At 40.7% G+C, this 21,299-nt stretch overlaps 1 protein-coding gene across 28 annotated transcripts in view; it reads left to right on the plus strand.

Annotated features, from left to right (window-relative positions):
* The window catches only part of camk2g2 (calcium/calmodulin-dependent protein kinase (CaM kinase) II gamma 2), a 62,273-nt gene that overhangs the window by 15,777 nt on the left and 25,197 nt on the right, over window positions 1-21,299 (plus strand). For all 28 annotated transcript variants that reach the window (XM_047812391.1, XM_047812390.1, XM_047812382.1 and 25 more), the window contains exons 3-6: window positions 10,788-10,847; window positions 17,362-17,416; window positions 17,959-18,024; window positions 20,012-20,084. In XM_047812391.1, coding sequence (XP_047668347.1) covers window positions 10,788-10,847; window positions 17,362-17,416; window positions 17,959-18,024; window positions 20,012-20,084 — 254 coding nt within the window. The remainder of the gene's footprint in view (window positions 1-10,787; window positions 10,848-17,361; window positions 17,417-17,958; window positions 18,025-20,011; window positions 20,085-21,299) is intronic.

Here is a 21,299-nt window from a genome sequence, read left to right on the forward strand (position 1 = left end):
CATCCAAATTTTCACGCCTCTGATCACATAGATGCAAGAACCAAGTGAGAGAGAGCAGGTTGTTGACAATCTGTCACTCTCATTATGTCATGATTAGGAAGCAGTGAATGTTTGTTTTAGCCATTTTAACACCGGGCCATTAGTGACTCTGTCACAGATGTTTCCTGAGCTCTTACAGCAAACACTTGGCTGTCTTAGACAACATGCATCAGCATGCACATATTCACAGACAGGTGAAAACTGTATGAAAACACCAAAAGTGTACGTATCCGGTGCGTAACTGGTCGAAAAAGCTTTGAGTGCATAAAATATACAATAAATAAAAAAGAGCTGGTATACATTAGTATCAAATTTGTTAGCTTAGCTCAAAACGTTTAAGCCACTACTTCAGCAAAACAAGGGGAGGCTGTTGAGGTGGTTTGGGCGTCTTAGAAAGACATCCAAGAGATATGTTTTACACACCCGGCATGCACAGAGAACCCAGGACAGAGCCAGATACTGCTGGCAAGATTCAGTCTCACACTTAGCTTGGGAATGTCTGGAGTCTGTGCTTGAGGATTGAGAAGACCGGACTGACCGTCTCAGCTTGAGGCCACTGGGACCCTCACCAGGAAAAGCAGATGGAGCACAAACGAACAAACATTTCTAACTTCTTCCTTTCATATATCATGTCATTGTATGACAACAAGCCTGGCTCATTGGATTACGGTGCCATCTGCCATTTATTACAGAATGACATAAGTGAAAACCTTTATCTACAGAACCAGGCTGTCATGTCTAATGTTAATGTCCAAAATAATTGTGGTTGCTTTTGTACATTTTTACCAGTTTGGCTGCTGTGAGGAGAAGGGCAATGTTTGCGATGATGACAACGTGATTATTTGACATGGTAGCATTTCTTTGTACCATTAAATGTTTTAAGAAAACATTCCTGTGCATTATTTTCTGAATGATTTAATTAGATAGCTGTGCTCTGCACAGTGCAGGACTAAAGAAAAAAGCTGTCGCTGACTTCTAGCCGCTCTTGCTAGATCCCTCTGTGCAGCACTGATGGACAAGAAGAGAATCAGGAGCTGTGAGACACGACTGCAGTCCAGGTAACCTATGGAAAGAAAATGAAAAGAAAGCGAGAGTGTACTGTGACGTGGAAGACCGGTCAGCTGAGCGTTGCCATGGCAGAAGAAGGGGATAGGAGGTCATAACACAGCGGATGTGTGAGGGAGAGAGGGAGCGCGACGAGCTGCATGCAGCGAGTCGTGATCCGCTCCTCCTTCTTTCTGTCTGACGTAGAAACAGTGGATTAATTTGACTCACCTAAGTGTCTGGAGAGGATCAGAGATTGTGAAATCTTCTGTTACTTTCAGCATAAATCAAAGCAGGCACAGCATTCACAGTGTAGTACAAATGCTCATCAACATGGATCAAACCCAACACCTGAGTTATACAGTCACACGCCTCAGTCATCTCTTACCTAGACTGATAGTAAACACGGCTCTGTGAGGGGCAGATCACAGAGTTACAGCCCACACACACACACATACACACCCTTTGGGAGAATTTTATCTATTTTCTCACTCATTGCTCTTTCACCCATCTTCATTTTTGGAGTTTTCCAAAGAAGCTTTATTAAAAAAAGCACAAGAAAAATAATATACTTTTTTTTTGTAACATATTTCTTTAATTTGAGCTCCTGGCACTCACAGCAACAGGACACTTGTTCTCTAAGGACAGTGACGCACTAAGCTGACGTCAACACGCTAGCGCCTATCACGGATGACTGATGACGACCTCCCGCTGGCTCACCGTCATCTCGCGGTGAAGAAACGGCACAACCCAAAACTACAGCTGGCTGCAACGCTTACAAAATATCTCTCTCCCCATCAAGTGGCTGTATTCAGTGCATTAAAAAAGACTTTTTCGGGATGTGGAAGTGTCCTGAATTGGCCCACTGATGTACCAAATAGGTTGTCAAAATAATAGCTCACAGCAGTGTGTGTTAATGTGCTGTGGTGTCATGTTTCCTGTTTGGGATGCAGCTGAACATATTAGCTTGGTTAGGCTTTTCACATAACCCGGCTAGAGCCGATAAGGGAAAAATGAGAATAATGCATGTTAGTGCTCATGAGCGTCATTTGCTTGCTTCAGTGACTTCTGCTGCATTGATTTATGCTTTATCAGCAGCAATGAGGACTGATTGGTGCCAGATGTGCACAGAAACTAACCGCATGCTCGCCTGTAGTATTTTGGTCACATGAGCACAGAGGTGTGAGGTGCTGTGAGAAGGAACAAAAGAATCATTTGTTTCCTTCTCCTGCTCTATCTGATTGTAATTTCTTCTACAGTGTCGATTTTCAGTCAACCCTGTTGCTTTGCAGTCACAAAAAACGGACACGGAGCATTTCACCATTTGCTCGTATTAGCTCCATGTACACTGGTGTGTTTGTGCGGCTTGTGTGTATTTTGTGTGTCTGTCTGATAGTTTAGTACAGACTTTACCTGCTGAACGGTGTGGTTTGCATTCATCGGCTCACGTTTTGAAACTCTAATTTGGTCATTTGTTCTGGCGGCTCTGTTGTGTAAAGTGTGTGCTGCACAGCTATAAGCAGAAAAGCCGAACTGCGCTTGTTCTGTTACACCAACATGCTTCTTCTGCAGTTCGAATCTATTGCAGTTGGACATAACTGCTCTAATGAGAGCTGACTTTTGGGAGGTAGCAGACTGCACTCTGTCCACTGGGTTCACCCTGCATCCTGGAGGGACCGCAGAGACTCGCAGGTTACACACATTCAAAACTCTGCTAGTCTCTCGGAATTGTTTGTATGGAAGTCTGTATGAATGTCCATGTATCATTTGGTGTGTGTCTGTGTGTGTATTTGTTTGTCTGTGTGTGTGTTTGTCTCTGTGCGAGTGTGAGTGTGTGTGTGTGTGTGTGTGTGTGTGTGTGTGTGTGTGTGTGTGTGTGTGTGTGTGCGCGCACGCACCAGGCCTGGGGCACAAGCCTATGTCGATTCAGACTAACATTGATCATTGATTTCAGGGTTTTGTGACTCTCTCCTTTACAGTAACTGTGAGCTCTGTTAATTAACAGCAGAAGCAAAGCAGTGTCACTCAGAGTCTTCTCTCTCTCACGTGTTGCCCATTATATGATTCAGTCGAGAATATCCTATCAGCCTCTGCTGCTCGGACACATAGATGAGGAAAAAAATGTATGTACGTAGAAAAAAATACTTTCACTGACCACTTTTAGATAAAATTTAGAGCAATTATCCAGTCAGCAAATCATATGGATGGAGAAAAGGGTATGAAGATATTATAGATACAAGCCAAGAGATTAAGATGGGAAGGGCTGGTTTAAGTATTTCTGAAGCTGATGTCCTTTGATTTCCATATACTACCCATCTCAACAAAAGGTAAAACATTATTTATTAAAAAGAGGTCAGAGGAGAATGTCCAGACTTTAACAAGGTTTACATGAAGGCTACAATAACTCAAATAAGCACTCTTTTCTGGATTGGATACATCAGCAGAGGACCACCTCAGTTTCCACTCGCATCATCCGACAACCGGCTGCAGTGGTCGTAGGTTCATCAAAAGGAGAGCTGAAAATGCTGGGGGTTTTGGTTTGGGTGGAAATGTTTGTGTTTTTTTTTTTCACTTCTCTTCTTTTTCTGAAATTCTTACTCTTGTGGAATTAGTGGCTAGTCAGAGCAGGATGTACTCTGGTCTATAAACCTGTATGTCCTTCTCAGTCTTGGAAGCCTTTAGTCCCATCTTACGTATGTAACAGAACAGATGAGAGTTGAGGGGAGGTGAGATAAGACTTGCTCTTTCATTTGTCTTGACATCGTCACTCAGCAAGCCCTCTGCTGAAGCTGCTGAACCTTTCGGTGTTGTCTGTAGTCTAAACTCTCAGGTGGCTCGTCTGAGGTCAGTGAAGTTACTTGGACTACTTGGGTCAAGCACTGACATTTTAATAGAGAGCTCACCTGCTGAGATCTAGCCCTGTGTAAGCATCAGTGCTGAACTCTGACTCCCCATCTTTCAGTCGAGGGTTCTTCGCTGTCATTTGGCTCCTGGGACCAGAGTAAGGTGAGTTCTGGTGAGCTGAGGGTGAACAAACAGGAGAAGAAAAGATGTGAATGCTGAGGATGGTAAAGTCTCTGGGTTAAAGAATTGATCGTTCTACAGAAGAGAGAATGGAACTTGCTCTCACAGAAACAGCCATGTTGCAGATCAAAGATCAGTTCGGTTTCATCGTCTCTGCTCCCGAGCAGTAAGGAGACTCCGTAAGGAGGCCCAGGTACTGTGGCTGGTGGAACATTTTCACTTCTCTTCCCCCTTGTTCCATCTGGTGCTGGGCGATATGACGATACAGTATCAATACTGTGATCATTTATGTCACAACACCTTTTTTCAGTATTTCATAGATATCATTCTGTTTTTTTTTTCTTCCTTAAATTAAATAATAGTTTTAAACCTCTAGTCACCTGCTAATCGTCCTACACATCAGCCAGCTGTCCCCACCACACCACAGCGATCAGTCGTGTGAGTAAGGGATATCACACAATTCCCCTGAGACATGTGAAGCTTTCTAAACTCTGCTTATGCTGCAACACACACAGAGGAATGAGCTATCTGCCCTCTTTTGCATACATGAACCTCAGACTCCTAAACTGTCGCTGTGATGGACAGGGGAGAGGACATGTTACCCTCCCACACCATGAGCACAGCCAATCTCTTGTTCTCTTGGCTGGAGTTGGTTGTAACATTGTCCAGATTTAAACTCATGGACTTCTTGGTGACAAAACAAATGTGTTTCCATTTTCTTTATTAGTTGATGTAAAGGATTCTGAGGGTTTATTATATATATATATATATATATATATATATATATATATATATATATATATATATATATATATATATATATATATATATATATATATATAGGGTTTATTATATATAATTTACATAACTACATTTTAAATAAGGACCAATTTCCCCATAAAATATTCTATATTACTGCTTTACCTCTCTCTCTCGTCCTCTCTCTCTTCTTCTCTCTCTTTCTCCCTCTCTCTCTCTCTCTCTCTCTCTCTCTCTCTCTCTCTCTCTCTCTGTCTCTCTATCCCCACCTCCCTCTTTTGTGTTCTCAGCCAAGAGAAGGACGTGTGCTTATATAATTGTATTCAGCCTCCTCTGTTTAAAACAATACCCTTTCCCATGCGGGAGGAAAAACCCACCCTCTACTAACAGTGGAAATTAGAGGACTCTTAGTTCACTCGGACTCATTGGTTCGAGCATCGTGCCTGAAGTCATCATCTCATTTAGGTTGCTGCCATTTTCAGTTGCAGGTAGAGAGCTCAACAGATACTGGTCTGTAAGCATCACTCACTAAGTCCTCTCTCTGTAGCAGTTCAACACCTTTCCACATCTTTTTGACCTTTGACTTGAGCTGTGAGAGACCTTCCCTTTCTCTGCTTCGGTTAACAAGAAGATATTCATCCCGGCCTTTCATATTGTCAGCTACCTTTAGACCTAAAACTTCAAGTTTCTAGCTGTGTAAGAAGCCTGTTGATGTTGATCTGTTTGTTTTTCTTGTTCCACAGTGAATTTCACATCTTGAGTGCTGTACATTTACTCATACAAACATTAGTTTAGTTAGGTTTATTATTTTTTTTAATAACTAATTAGAACATGGATTTATTTGCTACATGTGCAAATATTAATAGCTAACATTATTTTTTTTTTAGTAACTTGGGTTATGAAATATTATACTATTTAAACTTGATGGTTAAGCCTTCACATTCCTAATCCTACAGATTCACAGTGCATTGTGATAACTTTCCATTGGGAATGTTGAGGATCAGGAATCACTGGATAAATTCGTACTATGGTGAATCTGTATGTGAACATGGTTTGGAGAATGATGGATGAATGAAAACCCAAAGCACTAATGCTGCTGATTGTATCTACAGCCTACTTTTTCTTTTTCTTAACATGCTATTGTTTTAGTACTGCTTTTGTTGTGCTTAAAGGCAGGGTCTCCGTTGTTTGAAAGCGAAACAAACACGCCCCTAACCCAAATGGGTCCCACCCCTGTATTGATAGCTCCGCCCACACCTACATACGTATCCCAGGCAACTAATGGAAAGAAATGTGTCTATCATATCTGAAGGGAAGAACAATATGATTGCAGATAAACAGACAATCAAAAATGACACACAAGCATAATCATGCAAAGGACGGCATATATTAGTTCTGTGTAACAAAGCAAAACCAACGTTACTCACCTGAGAAGGAAAAAAGCGCCTCGGCGTCTTAAGTAAAGTTGGTCGCTTATTCACAGATTGGAGTTTCCCGAGTCAATAACTCCTGAGCTAAATGCTGTTACTAGCAAAACGCAGTTGTAGCTGCCTCTCTACATTACTACAATTGAAAAGAGGTGTTATTTGTGTAGTAACCGCGTTTAGCTCAGGAGTTATTGACTCGGGGAAACTCCAATCTGTGAATATGCGGCCAACTTCCCGCTTCTTAAGTTCTCTCCAGCGCTGGAAAGCTGATCCTATGTTAACACGGGTCCTACTTCTTGCCTTAACGTAAGCCTTTCTTTGCTTTCTGTCTTTGTTTTTACCCTCCATGTCAGTGAACACTCTCTCTGCCCATATTGACAAGACCCGCCCCTTTCTGCTCATTGGCTACACGTTTATTTTGTTTTTGTTTTGTTTGGCGGCCTGACTCAGTCTGTATCAAGGACAGAAGCTCTACTTTAAAAGGGTAAAAATCGACGTGGAGAATCTCGGTTGCTTGTTTTACCAGACTGAATACTACAAAGAGATGAGCTGATTATCTTTCAGCAGAAAAAGCTGTTACTATGGGAGATACTGTGCGAGTGAGTGAGAGAAAGCATGTTCATGCATATATCTGCACAGGCCTCAGCCCTTTCCTGCTGCCATTCAGATTAATCATCCACACTGCAGGACTGATTTGTCTGCAAGCCCTGGCTTGTGCAGAGCAATTTCACATGTGGTCAGTCTGATTGCTAATGGAAGTGCTTGATAGAAAGTGATGCATTAGACTGTCTGTAGCAGGAGGCGCGACGAGGTGAACCCTAATCACACTCTGAGCCTCAAGTTCCAGGAGGATGGTATTGCCTTGCCAACTGGTGCCATAGCAATAAAATCAGTCTTTCTTCTTATTTGGGGAACAGTGTAGTCTTTTGCTCTATGACCACAGCAGCACGATGCTGTATTTCTGCTCGTCCGTCTATGGGAACCCATTTTGTTGAGTCAAATCTATGACACCATGAGCAATCTGATATGCTTGTACATCACACAGCCTGAAAGATGACCTGTGATTTCTCAAAACAAAGGCTTGTTACAGCTCAGGAGATGTGGTTTTGCTTTGTAGGTTGTTCAATCTACCCTGATGATTCAATCGTACTCAAGAGATGCTGCTTCTTGATGTAGAAACTGTTCAGGTGGAATGCACAGTGCTTGACTAAATGTTTCTCAGAGTATTAAAAACTTTGTTACTTAACTTATAACTTAGCAATTTATCAAACAAGCATTTGGTTGCCCGAGTAAGTGGAGAGTATATTGGGTGCAACAGGTTTATCAACTACTTAGTGATTTTATATTTTGGGAAAGAAACTGAGATTCTGTGAGAGTGGTCAGAATTACATCAGGAAAGAACTGAGTGGAATTTAAAAATGAATTATTTGTTAATACCGACATTAAGATACATTAACACAGTAATTTTCATTACTGAAACCGGCTCTCGTTACTTCTCCTGTTTGCCAGTCATAATGGGGGTTGTGGTAGCTTAGGGCCTTTTTATACCTGGTCACTTCATGTGTTTTCTCTGATTCGATAGCTATCTGATTTGTTCCATATACATTAGGCCACATAAATGCGTCTTGGCGAATCTGATATCAATCCGATCTTTCTGCTACCGCCCAAAATGCAAATATATTTTACCTCATTTTCGTGGTAATTGAAACGGAACACGCTTTGGTGTAGGCGGTTTTCAGAATGCAATCAAAAAGAAAACGAAAGAACTTGTCACGACGGGCATGCTACAAAACCAGTATTTACTGCAGCAGTGCATTTTAAGACCCAAAGAGACACCTGGGTGAAAGATCACTCGTGAATGACATACTTCCGTTTGAGAGGAGTATAGCGCTGACGTATGTGGTTTGAACAACCACATTCATTTACACCTGTCCAGTTTCATCTGAAATGCGTCCCTGACCACCTCCTGAAGTGGTTTGAACGATAAAAAACGCATGAAGTGACCAGGTGTAAAAAGCCCCTAAATGTTCAAGGTGTTGGGCTGCTGATCAGAAGCCCTGGATAAGGGTTTCTACCAAATAATCAGTGGTTGACACTACTAGAATTCAAGATCAGTTTTCTTGCCTCTAAAAGTAATTATTCTGGATAAAGAGTGTAGATTATGGGGACTCTAGTCACTGCACAAAGTCACTCCATATTTGTATAATATTTGTATGTTCAACTTTTCTTAACTTTGTTGTGTGCCCACCTCTAATCGGTAAAGTTGCCGCTGCTCATGTTGCTGGAAGTTTACAGCTTCTATTTCAAAGCAGTGGTCTCCAGTCACTTTGTTGTTGCGAATCATTGTGTGTGTGAACGTAGCATTAGTCTTTAAGCCTCTGCACTTTTCCTGCTAATTTACACATTTGTAATTGTTCTTGTAGTGTGATAGAAGGAGAAAAGAACCTTTTCATGGCCTCTATTTGGACAAGGCCTTATGAGAAGGAGAATATTAAAAATTCAGAAATCTTGACAGGGCTGGAATATGTGCAGGTGTGTGTGTGTTGGTTTTGTTTGCATGCATACTTTTTTCTGTGGGGTCACGTACTCCTATAGTGTGTTCATCCTCAGAACAGCTAGGAGGCAGATTAACTGTTCTGCAAAGAGCGGAGTGGCGCTGAATATTGAGTGTCCAGACTTAATGCGGTTGGATAATAAGACCTCTGATCCTGCTGCAAACACACACACACACACACTCTTGGACCGTTGCTGAAAAAAATTGGGCAGATAACCTGAATCGGTACTAAACTACTATACATTTCTATCAACATAGCTAAAGAATACATATTCTGAGCTGTCTTGCAAAAGCCTTGCTCTTTTGCTCATGTGTGAATTCAGTGTTGACTACTTGAAGTATGGATGAACTTTTTCTATTTTAGTGTTTAGACTTTATATGCTTCACCTTAGATGATGCTATAGATTTTTACAATGTGTGGCATAGATGTGTCACAGAACTATTGTTTAACATAAAGCAGATTTAAAAAAATAATAATAATACTGGTCACTATAGCTGATTCAGCATCCTGGCGTCATGTTGGAGTTTCAGGACTATGGTGTTAACGCTGATTTATTTCTATCTGGCAGCTCAAAGTCCCTACTTGGACGAGCAGGAGTGAGAGAGAGCAGACCCAGCAGGACCTGCTGCACTGAATGCATGATTAGAATTCCAGTCCTGCCGCTGGAGATGACAGCAGTAACCAGCACTCTGGCTCTTCCCTGGGAAGAGGGAGTGTGTAGAAGTGTGTAGAAGTGTGTGTGTGTGTGCATGCATATGTTATGTATAAGCATTAACATTCCTGCTGCTTTCATTGGAGCTCTATTACAGTAGTTGTCTAAAAGTTTCCCAGCGTGCCCATCTCCTCTGTGTGTTATGCTGTGTGGCTGCACTGTGTGGGGCCTGTGAGCTTGATTTATTGCTTTGCTGTAACCGTAGGTTATGTGTGGGTGCGTCTAAGCCTCTTGGTTTATCTGGAGTACTTGGCACACAGAAAATATTTTGATGTATTGGCTCGCTTGGTGTGTTCTTAGATGTTTATGCGTTTCAAGGCCCCCCGTAGTTCCTGTTGAATTCCCCAGCCGACCTGAAATACTGCAACGTTTTCATTAGGCAAGCATCAGGCTTCGGTTCTGTCTGCTCCACTGGGTTAATGCCTCTCATATTTATCTGTGTAGCTACAGGCCACATTTCTTTTTACATTGTCTAACTACAAACACACACACTGCCATATCCTGGATTATTCTATTCATCAGACTTGCAATTAAAGTTTAGATTTATGTAGTCTTTTTTTAACAATCTAGATATAGATCCCTAACGATGTGAGCCAGATGAAGCAGACACAAGGGAAACTCACTAAAACGAAACGAGGAAGGAACTTTTAGAACCAGTCCTTTTCTGTGAGATTATAAATCATATTCTTATAGATCCTATACTTTGTTGTCAGATATGTACGTTAAAACGAGTGTGTTGTACAGATGTACAATATGAGCAGGTGACAAACAAGTCCTGATATGAGCACAGGATAATGCTTATGAATTCAGAAGTGAAATTGTCCACAGAAGCACGCATCAGTCTTGGGGTTAAAGTGTCTTAGGAAATTTTTCAGTTTATTAATGTAAGCCACAAGCGCAGTAGCTCTTAAGGTTATTTGGTACTGTGATATAACACTGTTCTTATCCTGACGATCTTCACTGCTTCTCAGTGTGGTGTTTTTATTTATTTATTTGTTTGTTTGTTTGTTTGTTCATTTTATTTACCGTTAGTGATGATTTAGAAAAATCCTGATTGCAGTTTAGTCACCACAGGTTCATTTCCTCATCTGTTCCTAAAATAAGAAATGACTTTTTGCTGCAGTCCAGTGCAGTATTTGTTTGGCAGTTTGTTAAGTTCATGCAAGGTTTGTTTTGAAGGTAAGTGTCAGATGTACTTTTAAGGAGCCTTTGTCCTTCTTTCCACAGATCACCAGAAATTGGAGCGAGAAGCTCGGATCTGCCGTCTGCTCAAACACCCCAACATAGGTGAGTGTCTATATCTCACACACACACACACACACACACACACACACACAGTGCCGCTCAAGTTCAGGGTTTTCAGACATGGCAAACTACATCAGAAGACCAAACCTAGTCCCTGAGAACACTATAGCAGTAATGATCAGTGTGTGAAGAAACTGTCTGTAGTTTCATGACACCAGTTTTCTAAAAATGAACCAGTGTGGCATCTGTAGCTTCAGCTGAAGTTTATCTTGTGTTTTTATGTAAATGATTTAGCTGAAGGCAACTCATCAGAGCAGAGACTAGAGATAACAAGAGTTGTTTTATTCCGTTTTTTTTTTTTGTATTTAATTTCATGTATCCAGGTTGGGGTCTGATTAGGGAAGCGATGATGCGACTTATTTAAAGGAGCAGTAGGCATTTTTTAAATCCTCACTTGAGCAAATAACTTGGAAGGCCTGGAAGATCAAATCAAATACATTACGCTACTGGGGCCCTTAGCAAAAGTTGCTGAAAACCTGTTTGGAAAACTGACTTTCTGGTCAGAATGCTTGTGTGTCAACAATCTCCTGTCAGTTATTTTCTAATAGACACTGTCGATCCTTGGGGTGGTGTAAAAACCTAAATCTTAAAGAATTCATTAAAATTCATTTCAATGACATAAAGAATGTTTAAAAACGAATGGACAGAGAAGTATGTTTTATTTCTCTAGTTTTACAATAAACATGTCTTGTGTGTTTGGACACAGGGTTTGTGTACAGGAGGTGGGATATGAAGTTTGCAAGGCAAAAAAGGCCACATTTGTTAACATGGGAACGTACATGTCTATCGCAGGTCCGCAAAACGCATTAACTGCCTTCATTCATTCATTTTCAGCAACTGCTTTTTCCTGTTCTGAGTCACGATGGTTTAACTCAATAATTTGTTTATATTTATACGTACTGCAAATGGTTAAGCATTAAAAAAAAAAGGAAACTGATGTTACCAAATAGTCAGCTTCACTGCTTTTTGGGATCTTTGAGAATATGGTATTTTATGTGGCTGTACCATTTCAGTTTTTTGTTTAACTACCCCAGCTCGACATAAAGGAAAAAGACAGTGTTAAGCAAATGAGACGTAGACAGAGAGAGCGAGAACTGGTGCAATAATACGAGGCCAATTTGCATTAAGTGAAGGAGAATGCGCATGAAGCTCAGCATAACAAGTATGACCTCATGCAAAATCATGAAAATAAAGGCTGTATCATCTTACCGTACACGAGTGTGGAGTTGCTGCGCTTCTGCTGAACACAGATGAGGTTCCTTCTGACAGTAACTTTATTTGCCTTCACACCTCTGACTACGTCTGTAATTTTTGTCTTTACACTTCTGATTACTTTCTTATTTGTTGGATTAACAATCTCATCCTGACAGCCTTTTATACCGCAGCACCGTTTCAGTTCCCATTCATTCACGTCATTCTGAATGTTTTGTACTAGAGTGTAGAATTGAACTCGTCCTTCATACACCTTTTCGTGTTACAACACAAACCAAGCTTCCTGGATCCTTTGTTTCTAGCTGTGCTCCACACCTACATGGCCATACGTTATTTTAGACATTGGGTAGTTTTCAACAATCTTTTTAGAATCCATTGTAAATTGGTACCTAGATAATGAAAATAAATAATGCTTCAGCCTTTATGAGCTATTTTTATTTGTGTTATTATCTAGCTTGTCCTTGGCTTGAATTTGGTTGCACGGTCGTTGGGTAGCTCGCCGATGTATTAGAATGCTTCTAATACGTAAAAAAAAAAAATTAACTGGACCAAGTTTTTATTGAAGATGTTCGTGTAGTATGGCTGTCTTCTGGAACCTAACCCAAAGATACTGTACCTGGTAAGGTTAGATCGAATCAGTACTGTTCAAAAAGCAGGGTCTTGTGCACCCTCATTTTTTTTGGTGCACACTTTTTCCCTGGATATTCATGTTATGAATTCTACCTTATTGCATCAGTACAAACATATTTTAGGTTTCCAGGCAAAAATAGTGACAAATGTTTGAATGGCTGTAAAGAAAGCAGCATATTATGTAAGAGAACACATCAGACAAAAAACATAATGAAGATTCCCGGGTCGCAATAAAAGGAACACATGTGACCGAGTCGACTGATTAACAGATTATACACTAGACTATGTACCTGGTAACAAATGGCCTTCAAACAATAGACAGATACAGTTAGGACCTTCTACTGGAGAACTAGAGGGCCATCCTATGTATTGATCAGTTTATTGCTTTACAGATATGCCATTATGTTAACTATGGGTGCGGCACAGGCACAATGTAATCAGCCATTTGGTTCACCTTTTACAATTACAGTAGCTCACAGAAGTTTGTACACCCCTCACATTTTTGTAAATATTTTATTATAGTTTTTCATATGACAACACTGAAGAAAGGACTCTTAGCTAAAATGTCAATTTGCTGTCCCCTCAAAATAACTGAACAAACAGCCATTAATGGGACCAAAGTGTCAATATTTTGTGTGACCACCATAATTTTCCAGCAGTGCACGGAGCTGGTGGATGTTGGAGACCTTGCGCTCCTCCACCTTCAGTTTGAGGATGCAGTGCAAGGCAGTGGTTGTCTTGGAGGTGTGTTTGGGGTCATCATAATATTGGAATACTGACCTGTGTCCCAGTCTCAGAAGGGATGGGATCATGCTTTGTTTCAATTTGTCACAGTACATGGCATTAATGGTTCCCTCAATAAACTGTAGCTCCTCGGTGCCAGCAGCACTCATGCAGCCCCAGACCATGACACTCCCACCACCATGCTTGACTGTAGGTAAGACACACTTGTCTTTATACTCCTCACCTGGTTGCCACCACACATGCTTGACACCATCTGAACCAAGTAAGTTTTTCTTGGACTCATCAGACCACAGGACATGCTTTCAGTAATCCATGTCCTTAGTCTGCTTGTCTTCAGCAAACTGTTGCTGGCTTTCTTGTGCATCATCTTTAGAAGAGGCTTCCTACTGGGACGACAGCCATGCAGAACAATTTGATGCAGTGTGTGGCATAAGCACCGACAGTCTGAACCCCCTCCCCTTCAACCTCTGCAGCAATGCAGCATTCATACCCCACTCCCTACCCCTTCAACCTCTGCAGCAATGCTGGCAGCAATGCTGGCAGCATTCAAAAGTCTATTTCCCAAACACAACCTCTGGATATGACGCTGATTCTTTGTCATGAGGTGCCATGTTGAGCTTCCAGTGTCCAGCATGAGAGAGTGAGAGCGATAACACCAAATTGAACACACCTGCTGTCTATTCACACCTGAGACCTTGTAACACTAACGAGTCACATGACACCGGGGAGAGAAAATGGCTAATTGGGCCCAATTTGGACACTTAGGGGTGTACTTACTTTTGTTGCCAGCGGTTTAGACATTAAAGACTGTGTTGAGTTATTGTGAGGGGACAGTAAATTGACACTGTTATATGAACTGTACACTCACTACTTTATATTGTAGAAAAGTATCATTTCTTCAGTGTTGTCACTTGGAAAGGTATAATAAAATATTTACAAAAGTGTAAGGGGTGTACTCACTTCTGTGAGATACTGTACATGTTAATAACAGGTGGGACACAGGAACATCATTATGATTGATTATGCATTAAAGAACTAGACACAAATCCCAACTGGACGCTCTGAACACACCTGTGTTACCTGCATCTGAAAGCAAGGCTGTCAAATAACTGTATAGAAGCAATGTAAACAGAAATAGGGTTTATTTCAATTTCAGTGGCACTATAATCAGATGTTTGACAAATTTTAGGAAAAAATAAAACAACATAATCGTAGTAAAGAGTCTCTAGAGCAACTTTAGTGCAGCTAGAAACAGGAAGTGTATCTGAGGGATGAACACCATTATAAGATATATATATATATATATATATACACCAAGATATTCCTTCAGTCTGTTTGCATAATGGTGGCATAGGGCACTGTCTAACACATCAGCATGTCTGTCCTCCTGTCACGCCTGCCCAGCCGCACCTGATCTGTCCATCTTGTCTTCTACTTTTGGCCCGTTTTTTTTCTTTTGCGTTCCTTCTTCTCTTTTTATCACATCTTTCAGCATCTGCCCCTTCTCTGCTTTCTTTCTTCTCTCTCCCTCTCTCTCACTCCCTCTCTCTTCCTCGCTCCCTCTCACACTCTCTCTGTCTCAAAGGGACAGCTTATCTTGTTGTCTGCTCTGACTGCAAATAAACTCCCAACAAAGGGCGCAATTTAGAGAGGAAGAAAAAGATCCTTTTACTCTCATTCTCCTGCGCTCATCCACATTCAACACACACTTAGCAATACTTAATGGTACACAAGCAGCACTTACATGTTTTAAAACTACTTACTGGATGGATTGTGTTACATAATACTTCTAGATGGGCATTTAATGTAAAATACATTCCTGGAAATGTGTCATACAGCTTAGACCAAGCAAGATCTGTTTAAATCGACCACTGACAGGTCGTCTCATCTCAAATCATTCTGCAATGCAAATATTTGTCTCAGTGCATCTTCACAACTTCATAATGTTTGACACTTCAAACATGTCACTGATGCATAATCCCACAGGTAATGCCACAGCAATCAGTGTCCAAGAGACAAAGGAGCAAATTTTCTGTGCTCTCTGGGTGGGAAAGATGACACACACTCTCCTGTCATTCACAACGTCGATGGCCAATCATGGGCCTCTATGAGTTTGTGTATGTGCCATCTTTCTACCTTGTACAGCAGTCTGCCCTGTGATGCAGCATTTCAGAAAGATGTGTTGTACTATTTTCATGTGTCTCAGAAGAAGCCTTCACCCTTCTCGGGTCGTATGATCAGGGAGCTGATGGCTGGTCAGAGGGAAATGGCAAATGGCCAGTTTGGGTCTCGGTGATGCATCCACTGCTAATCCATAATAATAAAAATAATAATATTCAGTTCTTCAAACTTCTGTCAAGAAGCACAAAATATTACATGTATTTGGATGTGGTAGCCTAGTGGTGAAGGTACTGAACTACCAATCGGAGGGTTGTGAGATTGAATCCCAGGTCCAACATGCTGCCACTGCTGGGCCCATTGAGCAGGGCTTTGACCCTCAATTGCTCACTTGTACAAAATTAGATAAAAGTAAATCGCTCTGGATAAGAGCGTCTGCCAAATGCTGTAAATGTAACGTATGGCAGAAAAAAGTAGAATGAAAATCACACCTGCTGCAAATTGTATGAATGTGCAGATTATCTGTGTTATAAAGTACACCGAACGACACGTTACACCTGACATCACGTTCCACTTTTAAATTCATTTCACAGCTTGCTGCATGTTTTATTTCAGAGAGAGAATGATGTGGTTGTGTGATTCTGCCTAGGATTTTACATCTCACATCTGTAAATAAAGTTGAATCAAACTGGAATAGGACCCTGTTCACTCCACCCCTTCCTTACCTTTCAAAACCCAATCACTGAGACAAACCCCCTCTACGAGGCATGACAAGAAGCTGCAAAAAGATTCGACATGTATTCCGTGACCCCGAGGAAATAAGTAATGAATTAACGATGTGTTGGATGTAAGACAATGGTCTCATGAGTTGTTTAACTCAAACACACACACAAGTGCAGATGACATTGGAGCCAACTAACCAAAATCTGACAATGTGACCCCAGTTGGTAAAGGAGTAGGACTAGTGATGCACAAGCAGGTAAGAGTTGAGGATGCAGGTTAGATCGAATCAGTACTGTTCAAAAAGCAGGGTCTTGTGCACCCTCATTTTTTTTGGTGCACACTTTTTCCCTGGATATTCATGTTATGAATTCTACCTTATTGCATCAGTACAAACATATTTTAGGTTTCCAGGCAAAAATAGTGACAAATGTTTGAATGGCTGTAAAGAAAGCAGCATATTATGTAAGAGAACACATCAGACAAAAAACATAATGAAGATTCCCGGGTCGCAATAAAAGGAACACATGTGACCGAGTCGACTGATTAACAGATTCTACAAAACACTCAGTAAAACCTTATAAATCTGCACAACCTCTACCTGGGTCTAAGAGGGATTTACTTTATTACCATTTATTACACTGTTACTTGTAGGATAATTTTTTTGCTCTGTATGTGCCAAATGTAATGAACTGTACATCCTTCATGATCTAAACTATTAGGACACTGATATGTAATGTCTGTAGTGTTGGAGATAAAGCTGTGAATTTCTGTCTTTATTTCTACTGTCCCTCTTCATTTGACTCTTCTGATTGCACATTTCTCCTTGTATAATGTCGAGTTCTCACAGTTTGTGTCTTTTGTGAACAGCGTCACGGATGCGTGATGTACCAAGCGATCTATACGAACTTGGGTAGATGTCACACCTGTCGTTCTTTATGTGGCTCACTTCAGGCCTGACTGTTGAATCTGAATCATTAAACAAACTCTCTCGACTCTCCTGTTCTTTCTGACACATATATGACACACCTTCTGTATCTGACACCTTCTCTCACTTTGCCTCTTTTCTCAGTGCGACTCCATGACAGTATCTCAGAGGAAGGTTTTCATTACCTTGTCTTTGACCTGTGAGTATCTCAGCTGACATTCCTTTTTTTTTTGTTTCCCTCTCTACTGGATAATACATTGATGCTTTTCTGCATTCTCAGCGGATGTATTTCAGTTCGGTTTTTATTTAGTTCAGTGAAAGTTTTCTGCACCGTTATTTCAAATCCCTGTCATGAGGAACTTTTTTTTTTAGCCGATGAAGGTCTGCTGTTCTCTATCAGTATGGCACAAGAACACTCGTCACTTATATTTTAATGGGTTTCTGCACCAAAAAGTGCTAGTGTGGCCAAAAAAACCCACATTATTGGAGAGGCAGGATCTTTCATTTCACTAGATTTAATGTTTTTTTTTATTATTATTATTATTATTACCAGATGCCTGTTGTTTGGGTGAATAATTTATACAGTTGAAACAATGCTCCAAAAGCTAGTCCTGATTAATTCTCTTCCTTTTTTTTTTCCATATTTAATCAATACGTCTACGTTCTGTATTTGTCTGTTGCTTTTGAACCATGTTTCCGCCATGTGATCATCACAAACCCCTTGTTTTTTTCCCCCTCTAGTGTCACTGGCGGAGAGCTTTTTGAAGACATTGTTGCTAGAGAGTATTATAGTGAAGCTGACGCAAGGTGGGTCCAGTTCAGTACCTGCAAAGTATACACACAAACAAAGTCCTGTTATGGAGGAGTGTTTTCCACTGTTTAAATAATAGTCACAGAAGAAGAACAATGATGATATCTGCATATTATTTAGCTGTAATGTAGACTTTGTTGTAAAGTGTGCTTTCATCTATTAGGTGAAAGTTTGCTACCAACCCTGATTGTGTTCGAGTAAGAGCGTTGTTCATCCATGCATGTTAGAAACGTAGTCAGTCTAGACAGCAAAATAAAACCTGAAGAGATTTTTAATCCCCTTTATTTTCATTTTCTTAAAGATGCATGTACCGCACCACCAATGTCATAACTGTATAGGGTCAGAATATTCCCCAAAGGACTCAAGTCAAATGTAGCAGGTTCATAGACACCTAGGGTAAAAAAAAAAAAAAATAATAAGGACCTGGAACTGAACTTTATTTATTTTATCTCACACAGAAAATCTTTCTCACACAAGATATTTAAAAAAAACCCAAAAAAAAACACAGATTTTAGCTGAATGTCTGAGCATAACCTTAAAAGATGAGCCCTGCTGTGTTCTATAATACAGACACTTTTCAAGTTCACCAGAAACGCCTCTGACATCCGACAGCAGTTCTAAAACCTGTCGAAAGTACAAAAAAAAAATTTGCTGTACTTTTTACACTGAGAACTTCTTCTCATCACAAAAGATAGAATTTCATGTGTAAAGACTTTGAAGTCCATTACTAGGATTAGCTTTGGGCTAATGTGTTTAAAGCTTCTGAGAATTACTTGCAAAAATGGGCTTAACACCAAAGGAAATCTTAGTTAAAAGCTGGGAGTAATACCGATGTGTTGTAGGTTGCTGGAGCAAGTCGTCTTATCTAGGAGATGCAGTTAATCCTAAGACTTATTGTTAAAGCATGAGGTTCGGAGGGCATGAAGTGCATCAGGGTAAATCGATCAACACCACCTCTTATTTCTGTGCTACGTGTCAGTAGAAGTGCAGATGAAATAGACAACATGCAAAGCACAAACACAACAGTGTTGAGTTTTATTTCCTGTTTTTGAATGAATAATTAGAAGAAAAAGAACGTGAGGGTGGTCACAAAGATAAGTGAAATGATGCCACTGCTGCCAAGGACATCCTGTTACATTTTAGTTATTTGTTCGTCTTCAGTAACAGCTTGATGCTGGTCAGGTTGACTGTGGATTCGGAGTTAGGAATCTGGGAAAGCTGGACATGAGTTATAGCTATTCAGAATTTATTAAAGAGTCTTTTTTGTGTTCAAGGCATCTTTTTTTTGAGCATATTTAATGCTCACCCATGGAAGCTGCTGGGACGGATCAGACTGAGAGATAATCTAGGCCAACTTCACTGTAGCAGTGGGCAGCAGAAACACTCTAATACACACAATACAGGGCCAGAAAGCCTGGAGGCCAAGCCTGCTGCCTAGTTTCACAGATTATAGCTCATACACAGTGTTGTGGGTGCCACCCACAGGCTGCCAGCTTAGCTTCATTTTTGTCACTTGATTCTACAAAATAAAGAGCAAGACATCCTCCAAATTAACTCTGACCTTTAATAATAATTAGTTTTTCCTTCTATCTCTGGATATACTTTAGCTCCACTGGTGCCTGTTTTCTTTTTCTTCTTCTTTTTTTATAAGCATGGTAGCTAGTCTAAGAGTTATTGTAAAGCCTGTATAAGCTTTCCAAACAGCAAAATGTCTTGTTTCAGACTGTCGACATACTGTGCAATGATGAATGTTCAACAGTAGAAAGTTTGTTTGAGAGATCATAGGTGGCACGGTCAATTTATCTATTTATACTCTGTGGATGTTCTCTGTGTATTTCAAACCATAAAATCACAACCATCCATACCTGCCAGTTAGAAATATACAGCAACTTGTTTTATTTTCTTAGTTTGCTGGTATTAAGAGATTGATTTTCTTTCCCCCTCCTCTTTGATTTTCTCCGTCTCTCTCTTTGTCTGTCTCAGTCACTGCATTAATCAGATCCTGGAGAGCGTGAGCCACATTCACCAGCATGACATTGTGCACAGGGACTTGAAGGTGAGTCATGCCGTTGTTATGGAAACCTGTGCCGAAAGCAGAGCACGTCATCAGATGACCCCAATCCAGCTTGAACCTCCTTCATTTGGCACCTGCGTAACATAGCATGTACACACACAGGCTTGAACGCAAAGCCTGCAAAACATCATTCACTGCCCTGGAGAACTGCCTCCATTTTTGTTTTTTCTCCTTCAACAACCGTTTTGTTTGAGTACCTCTGAGTCTTGATATCAGGGTGTGGTTGGCCATTATCACACGAACAACCAGCAACCACAATAGCAGGAAAAACAACATCTAATGCACGGGGGACAGATTTATCGTTTATGGTTCCTCATGGATACTGGAAGTTCCATTAGATTCAGCACATGCTGTGTTTTGTTTCCTCACACTATGCATCTCAACAGTTCATTTAGCACCATTGTTTGCACACAGAAAGTAGTACACATCATCCAGTGCACTCTAGGTGATGAGATCCATGTGATTTCGTGTATGTAAATGGGAGGAAGAAATGTGGAGAATTATGTCCCTTGATAGTTTGTAAGGGGAATGTGGACCTTTCTGAGAACAGGGCAGAATAGGCTACTGGGTCATCTGGTGGTAGAGAGTGCAGTCTTTTAATGCCTCTCTCTGTCTCAGAAGCTTTTGGCAGCAGAAGCTCAATGGGTAAGACTCTGGGATACTGTTCAGATAGTTACGGGTTTAAGCTGCCACAGTTGGACCTATGAGCAAGACCCATAACCCTCTTTGATCCAGAGGCACCATATTGTAGCTGAACTGTTCTCCGACCTCAGCATCCTAACAAACTGGGAAATGCGACGAAAGAATTTCACTCTGCTGTAATGAATATTTGACTAATAAAGGCTTTGTCTAGGCTTAGATTAATTTCACTGTCTCTCGCAGCTTACCTTTAACCAGAGACAGCAGGCAGACATAGAAACAAACAATGATCTAAAGAGAGAAAGGGGCATGGTGGCATGGTTACCATAGTAAGGGGTGTGACGTCAGACTGCAGTATGGGAGGGGGTGGGCTAGACTTTATATGCCTCCTCTAATTCAATTCATCACTCCTGGCCTACGAGAGATGGAGAGAATGCAGATTTATAGCTGATTCAACACATCTGCTAATTATTATTTTGAATGATTAAAGCAGGGACAACCTCAAGTTTACATTTTGAAGTTTAATGAATCTAAATGAAGGATTCTCTTTATTGTGTG

The sequence above is a fragment of the Tachysurus fulvidraco genome, chromosome 4 (assembly GCF_022655615.1).
Source record: "Tachysurus fulvidraco isolate hzauxx_2018 chromosome 4, HZAU_PFXX_2.0, whole genome shotgun sequence".
NCBI classification, from domain to species: Eukaryota; Metazoa; Chordata; class Actinopteri; order Siluriformes; family Bagridae; genus Tachysurus; species Tachysurus fulvidraco.